This window comes from Sapajus apella, unplaced genomic scaffold (genome assembly GCF_009761245.1).
Source record: "Sapajus apella isolate SASKATOON/1434 unplaced genomic scaffold, GSC_monkey_1.0 scaffold2, whole genome shotgun sequence".
In the NCBI taxonomy this organism is placed as follows: domain Eukaryota; kingdom Metazoa; phylum Chordata; class Mammalia; order Primates; family Cebidae; genus Sapajus; species Sapajus apella.
In genome coordinates, this window is record NW_022436942.1 from 41713601 (window position 1) to 41739515 (window position 25915).

The window sequence follows — 25915 nt, forward strand, 5'->3', positions numbered from 1 at the left end:
CAGTGGCATGATCTGAGCTCACTGCAATCGCTGACTCCCGGGTTCAAGCAATTCTCCTGCCTCAGCTTCCCAAGTAGTTGGGACTACAGGCACATGCCATCATGCCCAGCTAATTTTTGTATTTTTAGTAGAGACGGAGTTTCACCATGTTGGCCAGGATGGTCTTGATCTCTTGACCTTGTGATCCACCCGCCTTAGCCCCCCAAAGTGCTGGGATTACGGGCGTGAGCCACTGCACCAGGCCAGAATAGATTTTCCTAACTGCAGCATTGAACTGGGTAGCACTGAAGCAGGGCAGGTTAACAACGGCCATTCTTTTTTCTTAACTTTCTTGCAAAGAACTTTTCAACCTACTGTTAAATTTTTTTTTTTTTAATTGAAGTTTGGCCTTTGCTTCCTTTGAAGTAGAACAATTGAAAGCATGTCAGAACAGTGCCATATGATGTTGGAAGAATCTAAGCCTCATTCCTGCTCTGAGGACTAATGGTCATCATTCACATGGGTGCTTAGGACTGAAAAGGTCATGAGACAGAAAAAAAAAAAGCTGTGAGAGACAGACACACCAGGACAGTTTGTGTGGCAGTGTCACATCACTCGTCAGTTTTACAGTAGTGTGGGCCTTTGTCAACATTTTCTGAAGGAAAAATCATAAGGCAGCAAAAACAGAGCGCCACAGATGAACAAAACTGGACACAGGTTAAGACCTCCTTGAAGACTTCAGAGGCTATCTTTTTGCTTCAAAACGACAGTTTTCTCAGTCCTATGTCCTCTAGGGAATTCTGCCAACAATTGTTTTTTTCCATATCTGCTGCTCTGAGTTCCCCCACCATTCCTAGAGTGGAAAATATCCCGATTCCTTAGTGCCCTTCTGAATTTTCAACATCATTTCACAGAAGCAACCTCAGAAATTATATCAGCATGAGATTTCGTTTTGAGTCAAGGTGTTTCATTAGCTGTGAAATAGCAGAAGAGGTTTTACTATTTCTATTTTGGACTCATAGAAGAAAATGCAAATGGATCAAAATCTATTATGCTTAGGTTTGGATGACTCCCTTTTTCTCATTTTGCTAGAAGATTTCTCAGATTCTATTAAGGCCCTGTTGGTCTGTATCCTTCTTAATAGGATATCGAGGTGGTGCAATGCATCCCTTATCTCTGACTTGCATGTGTGACATGACTTGTATATTAAAGCCCAGTACAATTTAGTCTTCCATTTTTTTTAACCATAATATTCATTGGTTAAATAAATCCTACTCAAACACACATCGGAGAATTTTATCACACTAATGTCTCCCTTAGTATAGTATGTTTTTCACATGGATGAGATAGTCCTTTGCTCCTTCGTTTTTGTTTTATTAACTCTGCTTTTCCTTTAAGTTTTTATCTACCATGTAAATTTAGGGCTGTGTTTCAGAGTTTTTTTTTTTTTTTTTTTTTTTTTTTTTTTTCTTTCTTTCTTTTTTTTTTTTTTTTTTTTTTTTTGAGATGAAGTCTCACTCTGTTGCCAAGGCTGGAGTGCAATGGCGCTATTGGCTTACCGCAACCTCCACCTCCCGGGTTCAAGCAGTTCTCCTGCCTCAGGCTCCCAAGTAGCTGGGATTATAGGTGCCTGCCACCACACCTGGCTAATTTTTGTATTTTTAGTAGAGGCGGGGTTTCACCATGTTGGCCAGGCTGGTCTTGAACTCTTGACCTCAAGTGATCCACCTGCCTTGGACTCCCAAAGTGCTGGGATTACAGGCATGAGCCACCTCACCCAGCCTCAAAGCTTTTTTTTTTTTTTTTCTCACAGTAAAATTTTGCGATATGTTAATTTTGTTCTTTGTTTTGAAACTTCCTTGATGGGGGTCTTTAGATATGGTATATTTTGTGGCTGCTATAGGCTACTAGATTTATTGCTATAAAGATAAATTCCAGCAACTTTGAACAGGTTTTTTAATGGGTGTATTTTTTTCTTTATCTAAAAGCCTTTACAGAGTTGTTTATGGCACTGAACTAATAGCACGTAGAAATCTAGTTTGGAAAAGAAGATTCTTCATCCTTTTCAATCTGCCACTGAAAGGATGGAGTATTATTTTAAACAAAGTGTGCCTCACAGTTTTTCTCACTGCATTGACAGAGCCTTATTTCAGAATGCCTTGTCTTTGAGCTCTCCACTGCCCTGACTGTGATGGTGTGAGGTTTTCTGGATTGATAGTAGAGATATTTACATCAATATCTAGGTTAATGTCTAGTTTTAGCCATTTTGGTTTTCATTCTGAATTGCTTGAAATAAGCTCTTTCTGACAAAACTGTTTGGCAGTTTGTCAGGTTTTATATATATATATATATGTATATTTCTTTTAAATATTAATTATAACCCATCATGTCTTAAGTAATTACTTCTGGGTTAGACTCTTGATGAATGGTATTTTAATTTAACAGATCCAGAATAACATCTGGTTCTAATATTTTAAATCCAATTTATATGGAAATTTAATACACAGTATACATGGAGATTTGCAAAAATCAAAATCAAAATGGAAAATCAATCCACTGTGCTATAGTAGGTCTTCTGTTAATAAGGCTTTTGCTTATGACCAGATTCAACTGCTGCTAGTTAACACTCAAAATATCAGTTTAGGAAAGGTAGCAATTTATTTCTCAAACTGAAGAAATAGGAGGTAGTTAGCCCAGGGTCAGTATAGTCTCTTGTAACAGGGACTAAATTTCCCTCAATCTTATTGCTCTGCTGTCTGCATGATTTCTATTCCTAAGAACACCTTGTGGGCCAAGATGGCTGCTGCAACTCCAACCATTACATCTGTGCTCCACTCAGCAGGAAGGAGGAGGGTAGAGGTAGAAGGGAAGAAGGCTAAGCTTTCCTCCTAAAGACACTTTCCGGAAGTAGTAGATAAAAATTCATCATATGATCATATTTAACATCAAGGGAACATAGGGAAATACATTTTTTTCTAGATGACCACACACCCAACTAAAAATTGAAGTTCATTTGTATGGAAAAGGGAGAGAATAGATATTGGGGAACAGTGAACCATCCCGGCCACATGGAGTAATTGAAGATTTTCACAGATCTTTTTCCTTTTTATTGAACATTTAGAAAAGTCAACTAGTTCTTATTAGTAGATAATATATGTATTACTATATGGATTACCATGGTATTTGACACATAGTATATAATCATCAACTTCTGATCTGCCTATTTTAACCCCAAAATGCACCTAATTTGATAGGTTATGGGTCAGGAGGACTTTAATAAGGGACTTTTCATAGATCACACCCTAGTCTTTATAGAGTAATAGCAGCAGCCAGCAGAGCAGAGATCTCATTTGCACTAGGGTGTCCAGAACACTCATGTATGTAAAACACTGCTTTCTGTTTCTCTATATAGAAGACAAATGAACAATTATACGTGTTTATTAAATGATTTCAAGGTAAAACTATTATCACAGAAACTGAAGCTCAGAGAGGTTAATGGGAAGCAATTTAGAGAAGCAGCTGAAAACGATCATGCCTAGTCGTTTGGACCCAACTACTCAGCTGTTTCCGCTGGTGAGATCACCTTAGATGGGTTTGTTTCTTAATCTGTTGAATCTCTGTGATAGTTTTTTGTTTTTGCAGTCAGGCAGTGAATGAAAGAGTTAGGACTCAGGAACATTTCCTCTGAATCCAGGGCTTTCTCAGCCTGCGTTTTGGTAATATCCATGTGGAAATTCCTCTGATCATACCTGCCTCGCAACAGAAGGCAGAACTGGTGGAGGATCTAGGGTTGAACATCATGAAGACAGTCGCCTATCACGTATTATTCTTTATCCATACAGCTGCCCATAGCTCCTTAAAAAGCCCTGATACCAGACCAGGCAGAAGTGTTTCAGTTCTGGAGGTTTTCATTCCTGTGCCCTACTAACGCATATGTCTCTTGTATGTTCTGTAAATACAGAAACAGGTGCAATAAGGATACAAAAAGACTCCAAATGCCACTCTGTTCTCTGGGAAGATAGTGGCACAGAGCCAGGATGTTCCAAACTGAATAGTTTAATGCCACTTTCAGTGTTTGTACCATATCCACATACATCAGTACTTTTGGTTACTTAATTCTTTTCTTTTACTTAAGCCTTTTCTTTTTCTTTAACTTTCAGTAAAGCTATTGAAAATTAAATGATGTTGCTGGTCCTTGGACCAACTTCTGGTTGGTCCAAGGACCAGCAACATCATTTAATTTTGGACCAGAAGTTGGTCCAAGGACCAGCAACATCATTTAATTTTCAATAGCTTTATTCAGAGTAGATAGCTAGGATAACCATTAACATAAATATAACCTTTACAATTTTTACAGTGTGCGTACATCTTTTTACATGCCCCCAGTAGTAGATGGATCACATTTTGGGAAACCCAGAATAGTGGAAAGGGAATTAATCACGAAGCTCTGTTACTGTTCTCAACTTGTGTGACTCTGAGCCAGTTATTAATTAATCTTTCTGAACTATAAACTTTCTCACTTGAGAGATTTAGAGAATAATATCTACCTCCTCAGCATTGTTCTAAAGATTAAATCAGAAGATGTAGCCAAGGAGATCAGCATGGTGTTTGGCAGTATATCAGTTGTTTAGCAATTGGTAGATCCTTCCTTCTCAAAGTCTGTTTGGAAATATCAGGCATGCAAATGGAAACTATCCTCAAAAGCAGGAAACAGTGAAGTGCCATGAAGATTTCTACAGAGAAGAGTAAGTCCCGTGAAAGCTAAGAAGTGGGAAAGGCTGAAGTTTACTAGCAGGTAGTTGGAAGGGAAACACTGGCTAGGTGAAGAGCCATTCTTCCTAGTCTTTCCAGCTATCTAGGCCCTTAATACTCAACATGTGAGGCTGGGGGCATGGTTGCTCACGCCTGTAATCCTAGAACTTTGGGAGGCCAAGGCGGGAGGATTACCTGAGGTCGGGAGTTCAAGACAAGCCTGGCCAACATGGTAAAACCCTGTCTCTACTAAAACTGCAAAATTAACTGGTCGTGGTGGTGCATGCCTGAAATCCCAGCTACTCAGGAGGCTGAGGCAGGAGAACGGCTGGAACCCAGGAGGCAGAGATTGCAGTGAGCCGAGATCACATTGCACTCCAGCCTGGGCAACAAGCCTGAAACTCCGTTTAAAAAAAAAAATAAACTCAACATGTGGTCCAAGGACCAGCAACATCAGCCTCACCTGAGAGCTTAATGGAACGTGGAATCTCTCTGTCTTCTTCCCAGGCCTACTGAATCAGAACCTGCCTTTTAACAGGGTCCTCAGGTGATCTCTATGTATGGGAAGCACTGGGCACTGATATTCCTTGTAAAATTTATTTCTAGTTGGAGGCTAGTCCTTGTATCGTATGGGCCTTGCTTCTTAAAGATGCAGATTCTGAGGACCAGCCACAACCTGGGATCTGGTCTATGCATTTTTAGCTGGTATGTCACATGATTTTCAGGGTAGTTGTTTGGCAGACTGCTACACTAAGGCTTAAACCAGATGAAGAACTTTATTCTTCAAAGATATTTGCATTCCAACAAGGAAGGAAGCTTTTAAGGAAGAGAAAAACAGCCCTCATTGTGGTTTTAGTAAGCATTAAGGGGAGGGCATGAATTCAGCGTATGTGTGCCTGGAATCCCATCATAAAGCCACATAGTAACAAAGCTTTCGAGGAAGGCAATATCTTAGCAATGTCATAGTTTTTCTTTTTTTTCCTTTTTGTATTTTACATTTGATTTTTTTTTTTTAACATTTTGTTTTTTAGCCGTGCTATCAAGACTAATCAGGACCTTCTCCCAGAAACTCCATGGACGCACATTTTCTACAATGATTTTTGGGGGACTCTTCTAACCCACAGTGGCAGCCACAAGTCCTACCGGCCACTCTGCACTCTTTCTTTTCGCCTGAACCATGCCATTGGAGGGTTGAATCCCTGGAGCTACCATCTTGTCAATGTCCTGTTGCACGCAGCAGTCACTGGTCTCTTCACAAGCTTCTCCAAGATCCTCCTTGGTGATGGATACTGGACATTCATGGCTGGCTTGATGTTTGCTTCTCACCCCATTCACACCGAGGCAGTGGCAGGAATCGTGGGACGAGCCGACGTTGGGGCCAGTCTCTTCTTCCTCCTCTCCTTGCTCTGCTACATTAAACACTGTTCTACAAGAGGCTACTCAGCCAGAACCTGGGGCTGGTTCCTGGGGACAGGACTGTGCGCAGGATGCAGCATGTTGTGGAAGGAACAAGGAGTGACTGTTCTCGCAGTTTCAGCAGTTTATGATGTCTTTGTCTTTCACAGGCTGAAAATAAGACAGATAATACCTACCATTTACAAAGTAAGTGATTGTTGGCTCTTGAGCATTGGATTACTGAGTAATCTACTTGCTTGCTCCTTTGCCACTATTTAAAAAGCAAATTTGTTCCTCTTCAAGCAGAATTTAGAATAAGTTCCCTTTTGATCTTCGGTAAGTGGAAGTGTCCTTTTGACCTTTCTTTACTAAGCAGGGTTGCAGTCACTGACTGTTTTATTTCTCAGGTTTCTTACTTTCACGAATTCAGGGGTGGTAGAGGAATAATTTTGCCTTGTAAAGAATATGCACCTTTATTATTTATTGAGTTCTTATTTCTGTATTTCTGCCCAAATTGTCTATAATCTGATAAATTGCCTATAATGTGCATTTGTAAAAAGTAACACGACTGATAATAGAGCTAGATGCTAGACTCTACAGGGGAAATCCTCTGCCATTTGTTAATATTACTTTTCCTGAGTTGACTTTGGAAAACAGTCCTTCCCTTTAGTGCACTGGGAAGTCAGATTCTTGAACAATGAATCCTACTCACCTTTTCTAGTGGTAATGCATAAGAAGAGTCAAAACAGAAAGTGGTTATTATTAAGTTTCTCCCTGAGGCCAATTAAGACCTTTGCCTCAGGACATAATATTTGCTCTTCTCCATTCCCTTAGTGGTATCCAGTGCAAAGGTGCCTGAAGGTCACAGAAGCATTTCAGGAGCCTTATACACTTAAAGAGACTGAACAGTTTTCTCCTAGCGCATTCAGGAGAGGCAGGGAGGGGACGGGGCATCTTGAGAAACTGTCTGCTTTCCCATCTGCCCATCCTCCTTCACTCAGAATAAACTCACCCTGGCTTTGACTTTTGCATGAAGACTGAACTGGGCCAGGGTTTGCAAACCTTGGTCATGTTTTAGGCAGCCTCCTCATCTGTCTTTTGGACGCAAGTCAGGAATTAAGGTTTTGGATACTTGGCTGTGAAGAAACTGTCAGGTTTTCCTAGTTGTGACTGGTTTTCCACCATCAATTTCTAATTTTATTTAAAATTGAATTGAGAAGAAATGAAAAAACAAATTGAGGCAAATGGAATCCAAAACATTTATTTTTTAAAATGTCCCCCTTTTTTTTTTTTTTTTCCACTTAAGAGGCAGAGTCATCTCTGCTGTGCTTTTGCTCTGCAGGAAGCCTAACCTTTTCACTTAGAAAACAAGTATTAAGGGCTTAATGAAGTTCTTTTGTGATTTCAATTAAATGCTGAAACTTTAAAAGGAACTCTGGTTACAGTTTTTGATTGAAAACAACATATGGTTCGAAAGTCAAGCTCTTAATTCCAAATCAATTTTAATTCTTTTTTTTTCTTTTTTTTTTTTTTTGAAACAAGAGTCTCGCTCTGTTGCCCAGGTTGAAGTGCAGTGGTGAGATCTTGGCTCACTGCAACCTCTGCCTCCACGGTTCAAGCAGTTCTCCTGCCTCAGCCTCCTGAATAGCTGGGACTACAGGCAGGTGCCACCACACCAGGCTAATATTTTGTATATTTGGTAGAGACGGGTTTCACCTTGTTACCCAGATGGTCTAGATCTCCTGACCTCATGATCTGCCTGCCTTGGCCTCCCAAAGTGCTGGGATTTACAGGCGTGAACCATGGCGCCCGGACAATTTTATTTCTTTCAAAGAGGTTTAAAGAGAGAAATCGTTTTTACCTAACACAATGTCATTGACAATAAGAAACTATGTTTTACTAGAAATACAACTAGGATAAGTATAATTCACACTCCTCGTCCTTCGGGAGGTCGTGACATATTTGAGGGTGTGGGATCAGTGCTGGCTATTTGAGAACCTTACATTAGTTGTCTGTGAAATATTGTGATTTCTTACACAGAATTGCCATCGTACTGTTGTATTGGACCGAGCGTAGAAAGTTAGCACCAAGACAAAAGTATGCCAGATTGCAGGGTCATTTATTATGCCGGCGACCACAGAGGACTCACGTCTCTCCAACCTGTGGCATCAAAAGGAGGGTGCCAAGACTTTTTATACCCGAAAAACCACCTTGGGAGTGGGGGTGAGGAGCGGGGATGGGGATGAAAAGGTTTTGGACATTCCAAGGGCTAGGGGACTTTTGTCATTCTGTTTGTTACTTCAGTGGTTTGCAGAAGTCAAGATAAGCATTTGTTTACACACAGATCTTAGTTATCCTGGGCTGCTTATTTTAGTTATTACTAAATAACTAAAGCAAAGGCTAGCAATTCTGGCACAATATCACATTCCCCCCTGTTCTTTTAACATGTATTAAATCTTTAATAGGCTTCCTCTTTTTGACACAAGGGCCCATATTTGGATCTCAGAACCATCAATTTGACCTAATCTATTTTTCCTGGATAAATTTGAGGAGCATGTTTAAAAGGCATGGTCCAAATGTTAACCCTAGGACCATTAGCACCAAGGGTCCTGCTAATCCAGTGAGCAGGAATGTTAGCCAGGGGTTTGGGGGAGGGTCTCAGGTGAAAGAAATGAAAGAGTTTCTGTTTGCAGTATATCCTGTTATAGTGGAGATAGTCTTACAACCCCAATGGGGGCAAAAGAATTCATTTAAGTCTCCACAGTTCCATCTTTTTGGTGGGGTGGATCCTGGGCACAGATAGAACCCCATGGTCTGGAGTTGTTGCTCTGCCCCTAAACTGCCGCACCCAGCTATACCTCCACTTGTCCTGAAATTTAAGTGGGGGCCCAGGAGGGCACAGAGGTCCAGGGAGAAGGTAATGGGGGTCTCCGGAGTGTACTCCAGGGTTAGGTTGCTAGGGTGGATCCCTTTCCGGTTAAGGAACTAACATATGCTCCAGTGGAGCCCTCGGTGATGGCCCATCGATAGTAGGTGGGTGCCAAGGAGGGTCCCTTTCGGAGGGTGGTTGCAGGAATCAGGGAGATTAGGATGATGACCGAGAACGGCACAATAGTCTTAGCTTTAGGGAGTCCGTTGAGGATGGAACCGCTTCCCATCCTGCATCTGAGGGGGCAGTCTTGACGTGTGAGTGGTGAATCCAGGCAGTCAGTCCGTCCACCTTGATTGCTGTGGGAGTGACCAGGATTACAGTGTAGGGTCCTTGCCAGTGAGGAGTTAGGCCAGAGGTAGTGACTCTCTTCACCAGGACTTCGTCCCCTGGCTGGAAGGGGTGTACCGGCTAGTCAGTGAAATCCACTGGGGTAGGTTGAGTTCCCCTGATGAGCGAGTGCACATGGGACTGAACAGACTGGAGTGCCTGCAAGGACTTAAGGAGTGTATGGTTATGGACTCCAGCATGTATGTCGTCCGCAAGTCTGGGGAGTAAGGGAGGGGGCCTTTTAAACATAATTTCAAAAGGAGTAAAGCTTTTTTATAGGGAGTACGTGGGGTACGGAGGAGAACAAAATGAAGCAGGCTGACCCAGTTTTCACCGGTCTCTAGAATGAATTTTGTTAAAGTTTTCTTTATGGTCCAGTTCATCTTTTCAACCTGCCCTGAACTTGGGGGGCGATAGGCACAGTGTAGTTTCCAGGAAACCTGTGCTGTAAATGCAGGGCCATTATCTGATCCCAGTGTCAGGGGCAAGCCAAACTGAGGAACCAGGTCCTGTAACAATTTTTTCTCTACTACCAGTGCGGTTTCTGACCTAGTAGGAAAAGCCTCGACCCATCCAGAGAAAGTGTTTACAAACACAAGGACGTACTCACGGCCACAGTCTGGGGACTTTATTTCAGTAAAATCGAACCCCCAGTGTTCCCCTGGGCTAATACCTTTAAGTCTTATCCCTGCCTGACTAGGCCTACTGCCTCCTGGATTTACCCTGGCACCTACATTACAACAAATAGTAGTTTTTCTAACAATCTTATGTAAGTGTGGAATGTAGTATCTAACCCTCAGCAGCTCAGTTAATTTTGTTTGCCCTAAGTGAGTGGCCTGGTGTGTGTGCTTAACTAGAGCCCGTCCTAGAGCCTCGGGGAGCACAATTCTTGTGTTCAGTAGAATCCACCATCCTGTGGAATCTTGTCATCCCCCCTGTTCTTTAGCAAAGTTTTCTTCCTCAGGTGAGTAGGTAGGGATAGGAGGCAGGGTTGGGGCCAGCAGAGTCACAAGAAGGGTCAGAGGTTTTACTGGCCCCAAGGCTGCCGGTCTGGCCTGTAGGTCAGCTGCCCTATTTCCCCTTGCCTCTGGTGAATCTCCCTTCTGGTGTCCTTTGCAGTGCATCAATGCCACTGCCTTAGGCTTCCATATAGCTTCTAGTGGAGCTTGGATTTCCTCTTTGTTTTTGATGATTTTTCCCTTTGAGGTAAGCAACCCTCTTTCTTTATAAATGGCACCATGCACATGGGCTGTAGCAAAGGCATACCAGCTATCCGTGTAGATGTTAACAATTTTTCCCTCCGCCCAGTCCAAGGCATTTATTAAAGCTATAAGTTCAGCCTTTTGGGCTGAGGTTCCATGTGGAATAGCCCGGGCCCAGATAACCAGCTCTAGAGTGACCATAGCTGCCCCAGTGTACCTGACTCCGTCGACCATGAAACTGCTGCCATCTGTATACCGTACCTCCTCTGGGTTCCGCAGGGGGTTGTTGGTGAGATCTGGTCGTGCAGCGTGGAGGACATCTATTGTCTGTTGGCAGTCATGTATGGGTTCCTCTGGCTCACTGTCAGGTAGCAGTGTGGTGGGGTTTAAAACTGTGGTTTTTGAAAATTTTATGCGGGGCTGGTCCAAAAGTAAGGCCTGGTATTGGGCTATGCAGGCAATAGACATCCATTTTCCCGTAGCTCCACGGAGTAGCAACTCCACCACGTGGGGTGCCACTAAGTTCAACTCCTGCCCCAAGGTCAGTTTGTTCGCCTCCGTGACTAACAGGGCCGTAGCTGCCACCGACCTCAAACAAGCTGGCCACCCAGAGGCTACGGGATCAAGTCTTTTTGAAAGGTAGGCAACTGGCCGGGACCAGGGTTCCAATGTCTGGGTGAACACCCCCTTAGCGACTCCCTGTTTTTCATGCACAAACAACTGGAAAGGTTTAGAGATGTCTGGCAAGGCCAAGGCTGGGGCTGCAGTCAGGGCAGTCTTGAGCTTGTCAAAAGCCTGTTGCTCCACCTCTGTCCATGTCAAGGGCTGATTTCCTCCAGCGCAGGCATACAGGGGCTTGGCTATCTCAGCAAATCCCAAAATCCATAGTCTGCAGTACCCTACTGCCCCAAGGAATTCTCAAACTTGGCATTTTGTGGTGAGGTTGGGTATTTGCAGCACTGCTTGGACTCGGCTGGGTGCCAGTGCCCGGTTGCCCTTCTCTATAACATAGCCCAGGTAAGTCACTTTTGGCTGGCAGAGTTGGGCCTTTTTAGCTTAGACCTGGTACCCCAAAGTCTGCAGGGTTTTTTCAATAATGACTGGGTGGTCTCTTTACAGGCCTCCTGGGTTTTTGTAGCCAAGAGTAAGTCATCCACGTATTGGAGTAGGGTACACTCTGGGAACTCAGCTCGGAAGGCAGCAAGGTCTTGGCTAAGTGCCTCATCAAACAGAGTAGGGGAGTTTTTGAACCCCTGAGGCAGTTTTCTCCAAGTGAGTTGCCCCGAGACTCCAGTATCAGGGTTGGTCCATTCAAAAGCAAATATAGGCTGGCTACCAGGGGCTAGTGGGATGCAAAAGAATGCATCCTTAAGATCCAAGACAGTGTAATGGTGTTCTGGGTCCAAGAGACTTAGGAGGGTGTACGGATTTGGAACTGTAGGATGAACAGTTTCTACCCATTTATTCACCTCCCTCAAGTCCTGCACAGGCCAATAGTCCTGTGTGCCTGGTTTTAGCATGGGGAGCAAGGGGGTGTTCCAGGGAGACTTACAGGTAGTGAGGATTCCTCCCTTCGAGAGTCTGGTGATGTGCAGAGCAATTCCTCGCCTGGCTTCCCGGCTCATAGGGTATTGCTTCACCTGGACTGGAGTTGCCATGGCTAATAGCTGGACCATGACTGGGGTGCGGTGACTTGCCAGCCCTGGGGGACTTGTTTCAGCCCATACTCCCGGTACACTCTCTTGAAATTTGCAGAGGAAGTCTGGTGCAGGTGGTTGATCCGCCTCTGAGGTTAAAGCTTCCTGCAAGAGATACTTGTCTGACAGAGCACAGGTGATGAGGATCTGCTGAGGTGGCCCTGTGGCTAAGGGAGGAGGAATTGAGAGGCAAGCTTGACCCTTGCTGAAAGAAATATTTGCTTGCAGTTTGTGGAGCAAGTCCCGTCCCAGGAGTGGATATGGACACTCAGGGAATGGGTGACAGTGCCATTTCCCAGATCAATGAATCGATTTGTGGTCCAGGGGCTAGCTGTGGTTTTTCCTGGAGTGCTGCTATCACTGCCTGAGTAACTCTCTTATTTTGCTTGGCCTCTAAAGTGTCTTTATTGTTAAAGACTTTTTGGGCAATTTTTAACCACTGAGTTAAATTCATTCTCTAGAACCTCTCTAATTTTTGCAAATTTTTTTTTGATGCCTGGGGCAGACTGGGAAACAAAAGCCAGATTGATGGCCCGCTGCTTCTCCAGGCCTCAGGGTAATAGGTGTCCAGTAAGCGCTCAAGGAAAGCAGCTAGCAACTCCTGTGGACCCTGAGTTACAGTTCCTACCTCGGAGAGTTTAGTGGGCTTGTGGGCCACTCCCCTAACCCCTTCTATAAGATACCGGTGAAAAGTGTTCAGAGCCTGGTGGCCCCCCCCGCCCAAGGTGTTGAGGTCCCATTGGGGTCAGGTAGAGGGAAAAAAACTTTTTCCTCGCCCTGGACCTATGATGGCTTTCAGGGCTTCCTGTCTAATTTTGCCTTTTTCCTCTGTGGTGAACAGAATTAGTAATAATTGTTGGCAGTTGTCCCAAGTGGGGCGATGCGTCTGGAATACAGATTTTAAGAGTCCTGTCAAAGCCTGGGGCTTCTCAGAGAAGGGGGGGATGTTGAGTTTCATTGTAAAACCTTGGCAACATCACCGCCTTAAATTCCCCGGCCTCCCAGCACTACCCGCTCCCAGGGAACTTTCCATCTGGGCAGGTACCTAGCCCTCCCCCTCTCTCCGTCTTAGCAGTTCTCCAGTACAACCCCCTCCTGGTAACTCTTAGCAGTTCCCCAGCACTTCCCTCCTGCACAGCCCCTCACACTGGATGCATCTCTGCCGGCTTGCAGGCCATAGAAATCCCCTTTGCCATGTCATGGGTGCTGCCAATTTTGGGTTTAGTCCGGCAGCTTTCCCTTGCTCTTAAAGCTCATGCCAGCACTTGGTGTTTTGGCCCTCTTTTTGATCTCTATCACCTTCCAGTTTTATAAGTTACTTGACAAGAAGGGGATGTGAACAAAGAATGGGCGACCCTTTGGTTAATAGTACTGTCGAGGGGGTTGCTGAGGCACTGGTTTAGAGGGCCTTGAGTAGGGTGGAAGTAATTCCTGATCCTCCGCTGGGGTGGGGAGAATGGCTGGCCCAGAAGGGACTTCCTTTTGGGCCGGCTAATGTGACCTGAAGTCTAGCCTGTTTTATGCAGCGCTTTAGCCATGGGGGAGGCCATTGGACTAAACCCAACCATTGGCCAATGTATGGAAACTGCTCAGGGTATCCAGGAGTTTTTGCAACCATTTTCCATACAGCCTGGGTAATTTTTGGGTCATAGGTCCCAGTATTTGGCCACCTAATTCCAAAAGACGGCCATTCAAGTTCACACAAAAAGCAGAGTTTTCCAGGGGTTAATTTCACCCCATATTGGTCTGAGAATCCAACCTTGAAGTTGGCCGTCACGCATTGGAGGGGGATACAAGGCCGGGAGCTAGGCGACCCCATTTGCGGTTTTTTTTGTTGTTGTTGTTGTTTTTTAATGCCATTTTCCTCAAGAGAATTCACTAATTTAAAACTGATTTCCCTAATTTAAAACTGGCTTCACTGAGGATTTGAACCAACAACCTTGCAGTTGCAGGCCGCACACCTTAACGACTATGCTAACAAGTCACTTTTGTTACAGAAAGTTAGAAAGCTTTTCTTAAAGCCAGATTCTGGATGCAAATGCTGCACCCTGAGGCAGTGTGGCCTGCCTCAAAGCTGGGCGGGGCTGACTGCCGGCAGAGAAAGGAAAAAAAAAACGCTCTTAGTGTCAGTTTAAAACTGAACTTGCTGGCGGCAAGTTTTCCGCCCCTGCGGCTTCTGGTCCCCTTCTCTCTCTCTCTCCTCTGTCTACTTTCTACTTTCTCTCTTTCTCTTCTGTCTCGTTTCTCTCCTCTGTCTCCTCTCCTCCCTTCCCTACTTTCTCTTTCTGTAGTAAAGCCAATTTTGGAAAGCCTCAAATTTAAAATTTGGCCCTCTTTAAAGCAGGTTTTAGCAGGGCCTCTGCAGCCAGGTCCTGCAAGGACCAGACAACTGGATTTTAGGGTTTATTCCTAGTCCTAGTCAGAGGAACAGGGGGTAGGGGCCAAGGTAAGGCAGCGGTCTTTTTTCCCCGCAAACCACAACTGGCGAGAATAAGCAGGATGGAGGTTTAGCACTGCCCGGGCATAATCCTCCCCCTTATACATTTTTAATGGCCAGTTGCTTCGGAAAGGTCGGGAAGTGACAAACAGGTGGACTAAGAGGTCTACCAGATGTGTGTTTTGGACCCACCACACCCGGTAGAGTGTGCAGAAGTGCTGCCAGTCAGTTTTTACTGGGGCGGTGACATCCTACCTCCCAACATCCAGGATAGTGCCAATATGCCTTTCTGTGATGCACCGTTGGGCACTGCCCATAACATTGGACACTTTCCTGGCAGAATAGGCAGTTACCTATTTTCCATCCCAGCCTGAGAAAGAGCACCCGTAAACTCTGATCTAGGGTTTTGTTCCACACAAGCTCCAAAGAAGCTACCTCCAAGGTGTCGAGGGCACAACGGCCTCCCCGACATGGAATCTGACCCAGCACGGGCAAAAGTACTCTTTTCCCGGTGGAGGTGGCTGGGAGAATTTACAGGCCACAATGACCAAAACAAGGAAGAGAATAAAGACAACTAGAGTTAAGACTATCTGCCACATGGCAAAGGAAGAAAGAGTGAGGCCTCAGTGATAGAAGAAGAAGAAGATGAGGAAGAAAGAGAAAAGAGTAATTTTTGCTGGGGTATAATCAATAAAATTTCCCTGCATCCAGTGGTTCGTCAACCACTGTAAGATATCTCCTACCTCAAGGGAAGATGGCCTGAACCAGTGTATGTCTGCTAGCAGGAGTCTAATAAAACTGGCAAATTTACAGACGAGACAGGACCACATACAAGAGTGACAGACAAAGGGTGGGTGCCCCCAGATGGGAGACCAGTCAGATGCCTGCCCAGCCACTTTCTCAGAAGAATTTTCAGGGACGTCTTGGCTAAGGTGTACCCATATAATCCCCGGACCTGGTCACCTCAGGATGGAAGTCCAAGTAGGACAGCTCTGAGGTGAATCACCGTTATGGCCTACGACGCTCCAGTGGAACCGCGGGTGAAGGCCCACACAAGCCCCGTAGCCTTTCAGCCGTGGGACTACATATATACACACTCACTCTCTCACTCACACAGAGGTTACGGAAAACAACCGAACGCTGCCACCCACTATGCCAGCTACCAGAGGCGAACACTGGTACCCTCTATGCCAGCCACCAGAAGGCGAACGCTGGTACCCACTGCACCAGCTACCAGAAGCCTCAAGTGACGTCTCGGTGAGGCTTGCCAGGTCAGAGTTGCAATGACTCATCAGTCCCCCAACTCAGGCCCTTCCTTTGAACTAGTTCCCAGACCAGACTTACCTCCGGAGGATTTTTTCTTTTAGGACCCTGAGGAATTTTGGGTGAATGTCGGCTGAGAGGCCACTTATCCTCCACGGTGGCTCTCTGGGGCCCTGGGAAAGAACAGGGGGTGCCTCCCCAGAGGCCCCCAAGGTGGGAGCGGCTGCCCGGGCGAGACTCTGAGATGGCTTTTGTCTGGTGATAACAAAAAGAGAATATCTCGCTGGGGACCTCCAAATGTTGCATTGGACCAAGTGTAGAAAGTTAGCACCAAGACAAAAGTATGCCAGATTGCAGGGTCATTTATTATGCCGGCGACCACAGAGGACTCACATCTCTCCAACCTGTGGCGTCAAAAGGAGGGTGCCAAGACTTTTTATACCCGAAAAACCACCTTGGGAGTGGGGGTGAGGAGCGGGGATGGGGATGAAAAGGTTTTGGACATTCCAAGGGCTAGGGGATTCTGTGATTCACCTCCTGGGCGGAGACAAGGGCGGGGGTCTCCGGACATTCCAAAGTCTAGGGGACTTTTGTCATTCTGTTTGTTACTTCAGTGGTTTACAGAAGTCAAGATAAGCATTTGTTTACACACAGATCTTAGTTATCCTGGGCTGCTTATTTTAGTTATTACTAAATAACTAAAGCAAAGGCTAGCAATTCTGGCACAGTATCACAGTACCATCTCATAAGTTAGGGAATTATTTGGCTATGATGATTCAGGATTTACTTGCAGGACCTTATGAAGTTATCTGAGAAATGTTCAATCCTCTAAGCATATTTTCAAGGGCAGAGTTATGCACTGCAGTACTCCCTCCTAGAAATACTTTCTATTCAATATGTGGGACATGCTTGTAATAGGAAATTATTCTCTGTTTCTCTGAAATTGAAATTCATCTGGGCATCCTGTATTTTATTTGGCAACTTTATTTATGTAACTGCTGCTTAAAAAATAAGAAATGCCACTAGCAAGGACCCCCTAAGACTTAAGAGTGTGAAGTTCCCCATGTTATGAGAAAGGACTCAATGCTGTTGAAGGTTCAGTGTCCTGAGAAATTTCCAGATGGCTCTTTGTCCAGACTCTCTCAGCAACCAACGCTTGCAGGGCTAGGCAATGGCAGCGCCAAGGATAGTGGTCGGGGCAGCAAGACTTTGTCTGATGTTTGCTATTCTTTCATAGCTCTTTCTGTTTTTGTTAGGTTTGGGGCCAATGAGCTTAATAAGAACATTGAGATAACGCACATTTTATAGATTTTTTTTTTTTTTTTTTGAGACGGAGTTTCGCTCTTGTTACCCAGGCTGGAGTGCAATGGCACGATCTCGGCTCACCGAAACCTCCGCCTCCTGGGTTCAGGCAATTCTCCTGCCTCAGCCTCCTGAGTAGCTGGGATTACAGGCACGCGCCACCATGCCCAGCTGATTTTTTGTATTTTTAGTAGAGACGGGGTTTCACCATGTTGACCAGGATGGTCTCGATCTCTTGACCTCGTGATCCACCCGCTTCGGCCTCCCAAAGTGCTGGGATTACAGGCTTGAGCCACCGCGCCCGGCTAGATTTTTTTTTTTTAAAACGGAGTCTTGTTCTGTCACCAGGGTAGAGTGCCGTGGCACGATCTCCACTCACCGCAACCTCCACCTCCTGGGTTTAAGGGATTCTTCTGCCTCAGCTTTCTGAGTAGCTGGGACTACCTGCATGTGCTACCACGCCCAGCTAATTTTTGTGTTTTTAGTAGAGATGGAGTTTCACCAGGTTGGCCAGGATGGTCTGGATCTCTTGACCTTGTGATCTGCCTGCCTCGCCCTCCCCAAGTGCTGAGATTACAGGTGTGAGGCACCACACTGGCACATCTTACAGATTTTTAAGGACCTGTAGCGATCATCTTTCCTACGCTCTTCGTTTCCACCTGGAGTGTAGAGAGCCAGAGACAAGTAGGTAACCCAGAAAATGGTGGAATCACTAGGACTGAAGCACACATCTCTGACTGTCTGGTGATATCTTTACTACGCTCTGATAGTGTGAAAAACAAACAGATGTAAAGTCAGTTGACTGCACAGTAGTAAGGAAACTAATATGGAATAAAATCTTAACTCAAAAGGGCTGAGTAACCTTGGGCTGATTCCATGATGTGTTTCTTCATCTGGAAATGAAGGCAGCTATAGTTCTCTCCCAGAGTTAGGAGGATTGTTTGAAATCGTGGGGTGTTCGGTGTGAGCTGGAGTGCCTAGTATTTGGATGACACCTAATACATATTAGTTGAAGTGGAAGAATAAATATCGATGTAAATTTTGATTCTTTATCTTTTGGCCTCTGTCTTCTTAAGATAAACTTCTAGTAGTCTTTACACATACAGTTGGTTGGCAGCATGTGAAATAAGGACTGCTTAGTAATCGACCAAAGCTGAAGTAAGCAGATTTAAGCACAAACTTTCGTTTAAAATCTTATGCTTGTGTGGCTTGTAAACATTGACATAGAATCCATATGAACGTTATAGAATATTCCATATTTCTGTCTGTAAAATATATAGATTTCTATGCCTGGGGTGAGTTAGAGGAGATTCTTTCTGAAGGAAATAGTCTGAAAGACTTTAGAAGATCCTTTCAACCTTAAAAAATAATCATCTTAAATATCTTACCAGTTAACTCTGCATCCTAGTTATTGTGGTTTGTCAGATGGGATAAACTTCCTTGCCCTCTTAAAACATAATTTATGGCCAGGCACTGTGGCTCATGCCTGTAATCTCAGCACTTTGGGAGGATGAGGCGGGTGGATCACAAGGTCAGGAGTTCAAGACCAGCCTGACCAACATGGTGAAATCCTGTCTCTACTAAAAATACAAAAATTAGCCGGGTGCAGTGGTGCATGCCTGTAATCCCAGCTACTCAGGAGGCTGAGGCAGGAGAATTGCTTGAACCAGGGAGGCAGAGGTTGCAGTGAGCCGAGATCACGCCACTGCAGTCCAGCCTGGGTGACAGAAGGAGACTCTGTCTCAAATAAATAAAATAAATAAATAAATAAATAACTCACTCACTCACTCATATATAAATGGAAAACTCCAGTATATAAATGTTTAACTGTTACTCAAATTAGAAAACCAGCTAAGTAATAAAAACCTAAAAATGGTGGCCCTCTTAAAGCTGGAAATTATTAGTGCCAGACGGGCAAGGCTCTTGGCTGAATTTGGCCAGTTTTGATTCCAGTTTACCTTTGTCTTGGGTGTTGCTTAAACTTGATTCTACATCCAGATGTAGTGATCAGACCAAAACTAACAGCCAACCCCATACTTCCAAACCATTTACAGAATTTGTCTTAAGAATCATTTCTGAGGATGGGCGCTTATATTGTGAAAGAATTTTGATTCATCACCAAAAATGTTATAAGACTCATGCAAATGATATGCATGTCATCAGGCTTTTGCAATTTTACAAAGAAAATATGAAAGTTACATTTTTCCTTGATAAAATATATAGGAAATTGTAAGTTCTTGGAATGTAGTAGATATTTTGTTTAGTATTTAATAAACAGTGTCTATATCTGCCAAGCACTATTCTTAGTGTGCTAAAATTAACACATTTAGCTTATGTAACAAATGCTTATTGAGATAAGTAATATGACTTACAAAATAATATGGTTGAATGCTGACAAACTATAATTTTGTCAGTAGTTAATTTTGTCAGAAAACACGAAGTATAAAATCTTCAGAAGTATGAATAAAAATCAGTGTTTTAGAACAGTCTTAGTTTTGAGGATAGGAGTCTTAGTTCTTAGCTTCAGGATTTAATTTATTTCTTACATTATTCTTGTCCTTCACCATACATCTGGTGTATAGTAGGAGCTTAGTAAATTATTGAATTCATGCTTAATATTTACCTTTTTAAAATATACGGCTGAAATGTTAAAATGAAGTCCTGTGCTCTCTCCTTTATACAATGAGAATTTCATACCTGAGTTAGTGGGATCTGGAAGGTGGGATTGGAAAACATGTATGTCAGAAAAATAAATTTTCTTGACCTCTCACCAAATGATTGTTTTAGCATTACTTAGATTACTTTCACTCACTTCGTTTTATGTGGTCAAAAAATAAGGAGGGAAAAGCCCTTGAAATACACTTAGCCTTGCAAATAAATACTAGACTTTTATCTGCCCACAAAATTTTTTACAAGCCTCCCGTGACCCCAGGAGGTACATGGGTAATAAAATCAGTAAAAGCAACATTTTTCTTACCCAACATCAGTCACTGCTTGCCTAGTGGCCATTTTCTGTGCTTATTTAACATCTGTTAACTGTTTTAATGTGGAAACATCTCTTTCCCCTTTATTAGCCTCATAATCACTTATTCAGTTACAGGTAGAACATTTTAAAAATCTGAAAGTCAAGGTAACAATACTAATATTAGCCCAGGATAGTTGAGAAAAATGAAGCCCTTTCAGTTTGATGTTTTAAAAATTTCTCTAAAGATGACTACCTTGGTTTTGCTAAAGTTTATATAGTTGGTTCCAAGATGTGCATTATCTAAGTAATCTCCTTTTCTTAAAATTTAATCTCTGGCTCTATTTCAATAACTAAGAAGATAGTATACGGGAGAACTGGAGACATTGAGATTTTCCAGTCATCTCTTTTTAGAAGTAATTCTCTTGTTTTAATGCTAAGCAGAATGTGAATAATAGAAGTTGCCCATGAGCAATGAACTTTACCTTTGTCTTGTGTGTTGCTTAAGCTTCATTCTACATCCAGATGTAGCGATCAGATGAAAACTAACACCACCAAATTTCCAAGCCATTTATAGTAGGGTTTATCTGGAGAATAATTTCTGAGGGTGGGAGTTTATATTCTGTTAAAGATTTCTGATTCATCACTATCTGAACACTGAAGGCATTAAATGTAGTGTTTTCGTACTTGTGACTATTTTTGTGGCTCTCTCTATAGAGAAGAGCATGCAAATAGAGATGCGTAGCCGGCAGGTATTTGCACGTTGAATCCACATGTGCTTTTTTAATTAGCTGCTGGGGATGGCATTGATGGAATCTGTTATCATTTATGGCATTGTCCCTTTTGTTTCTAGACTAGCTTGTGGTTTTGCCTAAGTTGTGACCTTCATATCAATTGCATTGAATGAAATATGGTCTATTTACTGTTTTTCTGATTTTCTTTAGCCAACACCTGTGCCACACTTCTCCAAGTACTATCCCCACTTTTTTTTTTTTTCTTTTGAGACCAAGTCTAGCTGTGTCGTCCAGCTAGAGTAATACAGTGGTGTGATCTTGGCTGACTGCAACCTCCGCTTCCTGGGTTCAAGTGATTCTCCTGCCTCAGCCTCTCAAATAGCTGGGATTACAGGCTCCCACCGCCACACCCAACTAATTTTTGTGTTTTTAGTAGAGATGGGGTTTCACCATGTTGGCCAGGCTGATCTCGAACTCCTGATCTCACGATTCACCCACCTCGGCCTCCCAAAGTGCTGGAATTACAAGCGTGAGCCACTGCGCCCAGCTGGCTATATTCCCGCGTTTATGACTCCCTTTCCTTTCATTTGCCTTACACTTGACTTTGTGAGAACCCAGATATAGCAAGATGCTCTGATTCTGATCACACCATTTCCTAGCTTTATGGAAACTGTGTTACGCACTTAGGAGTGAATTTGGATCTCCTCCCAGTAAACTTGTTGTGGCATTTAATATTCATGACCTGTAGTACTATAAAACTTTGAACAGCTGCCAACACTGCTAACCAGATAATACCACAAATAAAGTCAAGGTTCAAAAATATTTTACAATTCAAAAAGTCAAAGATTAATAAGGTATTTTATTCCTGCAGGTTGGCTCCCTTGCTCAGCTGATTTAAGGTGATTCTGTATTCCACTTGCAGCTTAAGTTCAAGTGAAGTAATTTAAATTTGGGAATCTGACTACCATTGCAAGCATCTATAATGCCTGCATTACAGTCTTAGTACTTGGAACAACGATCTATTCAGAAATTATCATTTTAAAAAATTCATCTTTGTGCCAAGCACTATATTAGGCAATGTGGGGATTAAAGAGGAATCGAAAAGAACATGCCAGTATACCAGGACTTTCTAGAGTAATATGAAGTTGAGAATATACTTCATATATAAATATAGAACTGAAATTCAAGCTGGGAAATGGTGAGGGCTAGAAGGGAGCCACTGGGAGTGGCGGGAGAGTTGAGAAGAAGGGGAGGTTACTTTTGGTTGGGGGGATCAAGAAATGCCTTCTGGAGCACAGACATTTGAGTAGAACCTTGCAGGATAGGACAGATACAGGCATTTATAACTGGAGAGGTGAGGAAGAGTAGAGGGTACAGCATGAGCATTACACAGAGGAAAACTTACAGCAGATTACTGGGGACTGTGGAGTGGTTGTTTTGGCAGATACATAGAGGGCGTGATTGATAGAGTGAAACAAGTCAGGAAAGGTAGATTGAGACCACATTGCATGTGTAGTGTTATAGGGGCCTTCTCTGCTATGCTGTGGCTCCCAACATGTTGGGAGCAATGCATGGTTTCAAAATGTTCTTCTACATCGGCTTGTGGATGGAGGGAGCCTAGGGATACACAGGTCAGCTCCATGTAGCTATTCGGGATTCTGGGGGGGACTGTCCCATCTGTCTTCTAAACCTGAGGGAGGGCTCCTTTGGTGATGAGACGGAAAATCCTCCTGAAAGCAGAAGTTGAAGTTTGTATCTCGTTCAGTGAATGTGTCTCATATCAGCGAATGTTGCATTCTTTATCATTAAATAAAAACATTTATTTTCAGAAGACTAGCATTATTTTACTTTTCGCTCAATAATATTTCGCATATTATTCTATGGAGGTCTTTAAAAGCTTTCTTGGCCAGGCGCAGTGGCTCATGTCTGTCATCCCAGCACTTTGGAAGGCTGAGGCAGGTGGATCACGAGGTCAGGAGTTTTAGACCAGCCTGGCCAACACACACACAAAAAAAGCTCTCTCCTGTGTCCTTTCTCCCAACCTTGATGAACAATGTTCAGATATTACTGTGAATGGCTACAAGTACAAAAATCTCTCTTTGTTTTTGACTGTTTCATACAGGAAGATAGAAAAAACAGTTTTTAAAGGGTCCTTTTTACAGTACAGAATGAAATACTCTATCAGCACTGAATTTCAACCAGTTAACTCAATACTCCGTCAGTGAAAATGACACGCAAATTGGATCTTGTGATGAATAAGTAATGAGTCTCATTGAAATCTTCTATGCTGTTCTCATAACAGTGTGTCTGGGATGCATATTACATCACTCAGTTCAATTTTCAATAACCTGCTGCCTGGGGGAATCAGATTGACTGAGGAGGATCTCATGACTATCAGGTTACTCAGACCCAAGCCGGTATTGTCAGTTTCACAGAAAATGATGCCGTTTGCACAAATTTAAAAATCCATTGTCATTGCCTGGAAGTCAGGTTCCTGTCTTAAATGCTTAGAACAATGGAGATGATAACTTAGTGTTGATTTCTCAAATGAAATTTTATAGAAACTCAGATTCCATGAGTACATTAGAGACTCCTTAAAAGGCATGAATGGCGTGGGGTAGATAAGACTGAGTATGTCAAATGCATTGTTGGTTCAGATACATTTGAAAGGTGATACTATGGTAAGGTTACATTGGTTTATAAGTTATTTTGTTTTAAACAATCAGGTTTTGTACTTAATGGTCATAGTATTTCTTTCTTCAAAAAGGATAATAAGAAATCAAAAGGGAAGAATACCATCTTCCAAGTTAGTGATGATTTGGTGGTAGGAAGGTCAGTGTGCCCTTGTTCACCGGGTTTGTCTTTACAATGCTGCAGTACACAGATGGCTCCTGTATGCTCTGTTGGTCTGATTATAACTCTTGCATCAAGAGAAATAGCATGAATTCAGAATGTAATACATGTTTCTTCAGTAATTATGGTCTTGATTAGTGAAGTCAGTTTCTGTTCCAAAGGACAATTTCTTTCTTTCTCAATGTGTTGATTCATTTAGTTTCGGGAATCAAATAAAATGCAGGCATCATAGTATTTCTCTTTGTTGTGATGGAGCCTCTGTATTGCCTATGTTTTGCTATGTATGTGGTTGTCAGTTTTGCTTGTGATTATTTTAAATTTCAAAGAAAACAGTAGGGATAACATGGGGGAAATGAAGGACACATAAAAAATAAATGACTTAGTGCTTAAGTAAAGACATAGAAAATACATCCTGAATTTCCATCAAAATATTGCTAAATATAAATTACAAATAAGTACTTTTAATAAAAAGACCTTGATTATATGCAAGTATTAGTTGTGGATATTTAAACATAATACAATCTTGTGTATTTAAAAACTAAAAAAAGATTATATCAAGTTTTACATGAATAATTTGAGTATATTTCCATAACTTTTATGAAATGGAAAACTCAAAATTACATGGAAACCTTATTTCCCCTAATTTCAAGATTCAAGCAAAAATTTGCCCATTTATATGATCCACTCATTGTGTGTAGTTTCTTCTTAAGCTCTCATGACATATTGTAATAAAAGTAAGTATATTTAATATTGTGAAAAGAACTGCTGTTTACTTTGAATAACCATTTGGTATTTGGCTAATCTTTTCATGCAGAGATGCTTATAAGGCTATTGGGGAAAGGCCATTGGACTGGTGTCTGCAGATTTAAATAGAAACTCCGTCATTTTTTAGCTGTGTGACCTTGGGAAAATTTCTGAACTTCTTTGGACATCAGTTACATGCCCTGTAAAATCAGGGATATAATATCTACATTGTTTTGTGTTAGGTATGAATATAGCAAATTTGTACTATTTTCCCACGTCCCTGTCTTAACAGCAGGTATCATCATTGTCAGCACTGAACTGTATTTTTGCAGCATTTCAGTAGTAGTGAACTTTTTATCTGTCATTTTATGGAGCTCTCAATTAGCATGGCTGTAGCTATTCTAGAACCACATAGACTGATTAATGGAATGTATGCTGAAGTGTCAAGCCTGCAAAGAGTGGAATGCTTGCTATCCTGTTCACCCGTGCTGATAATTGAAATAAACCTGAGGAAAAGCCTTTTTCAAGGTTAATTCTTCTGAACGACATGGTTTGATAATCAATCTTTTGTTTGATTGAGATTGACAACAAGTACATATGCCAATTTCCTCCATTGATGATATCCTGCCATCATCATCTCATACTTTCATAGCCTGATTTCTTTCCCCCTCTGGGCTCAGGAGGGTGCTGTTGCTTATATATCTGAAAATGGAGGGGAGACATGTTTTTCTGTTTTCCTCCCCAAACCACCCTGCTTCCCATATATTTTCTTTTAGCAAGGTTTACAGTAGGGAACATTAGTTCGGTAGCTGCAATAGCTTGCAGCATTCAGGTCTCTCTCTCTCTTTTTTTTTTTTTTTTTTCTCAAGAAAAAGGAGGCACTGTTATCATCTAAAGGTTATTCTTTCCCAACCTGGCAGGCAAGATTCTTGCAGCTGATTCCAGAATCCCTATATAACAACCTTTTTGCTGAGTCTGGCTTTGTTGTTGTTGTTGTTCAGTGGTTTATTTTCCCACCTCCTGGAGCGACAGCAGAAGGCAGAAAGTTTTGTTTTTAAAGCCATACTGTTTTCTGGCTGCCAAAAATATTTCATGAACTATTTTGGACACTTTAATAACACTCAGACCGAATTAGTTTTACAGAATCCTATATCTTGGTAACTTTGGCTTACTGAGACAAATCTATAGATAACATTAGTTTTGGATTTCAGAAAATTCAGTACTTAAAAGTAGGATTTACTTGACAGATGATACATGGGGTAAGTGGCTGGTGTGACCATTTACTTTAAGAAGACTTTAGGATTCATCATGAATTTTCTTTGAGTATAGCAGACTT

At 42.6% G+C, this 25915-nt stretch overlaps 1 protein-coding gene across 7 annotated transcripts in view; it reads left to right on the top strand.

The window, feature by feature from the left end:
* TMTC2 (transmembrane O-mannosyltransferase targeting cadherins 2) overlaps positions 1-25915 on the top strand; it is a 444929-nt gene that overhangs the window by 156501 nt on the left and 262513 nt on the right. For 6 of the 7 annotated variants that reach the window (XR_004274687.1, XM_032296952.1, XM_032296962.1 and 3 more), the window contains exon 2: positions 5763-6333. The exons of the other annotated variant lie outside the window; for it this stretch is intronic. Coding sequence is in view for 5 of the 6 variants with exons in the window: in XM_032296952.1 (XP_032152843.1) it covers positions 5763-6333 (571 nt within the window). In the remaining variant the exon portion in view is untranslated. The remainder of the gene's footprint in view (positions 1-5762; positions 6334-25915) is intronic. 7 annotated transcript variants of the gene reach the window in all.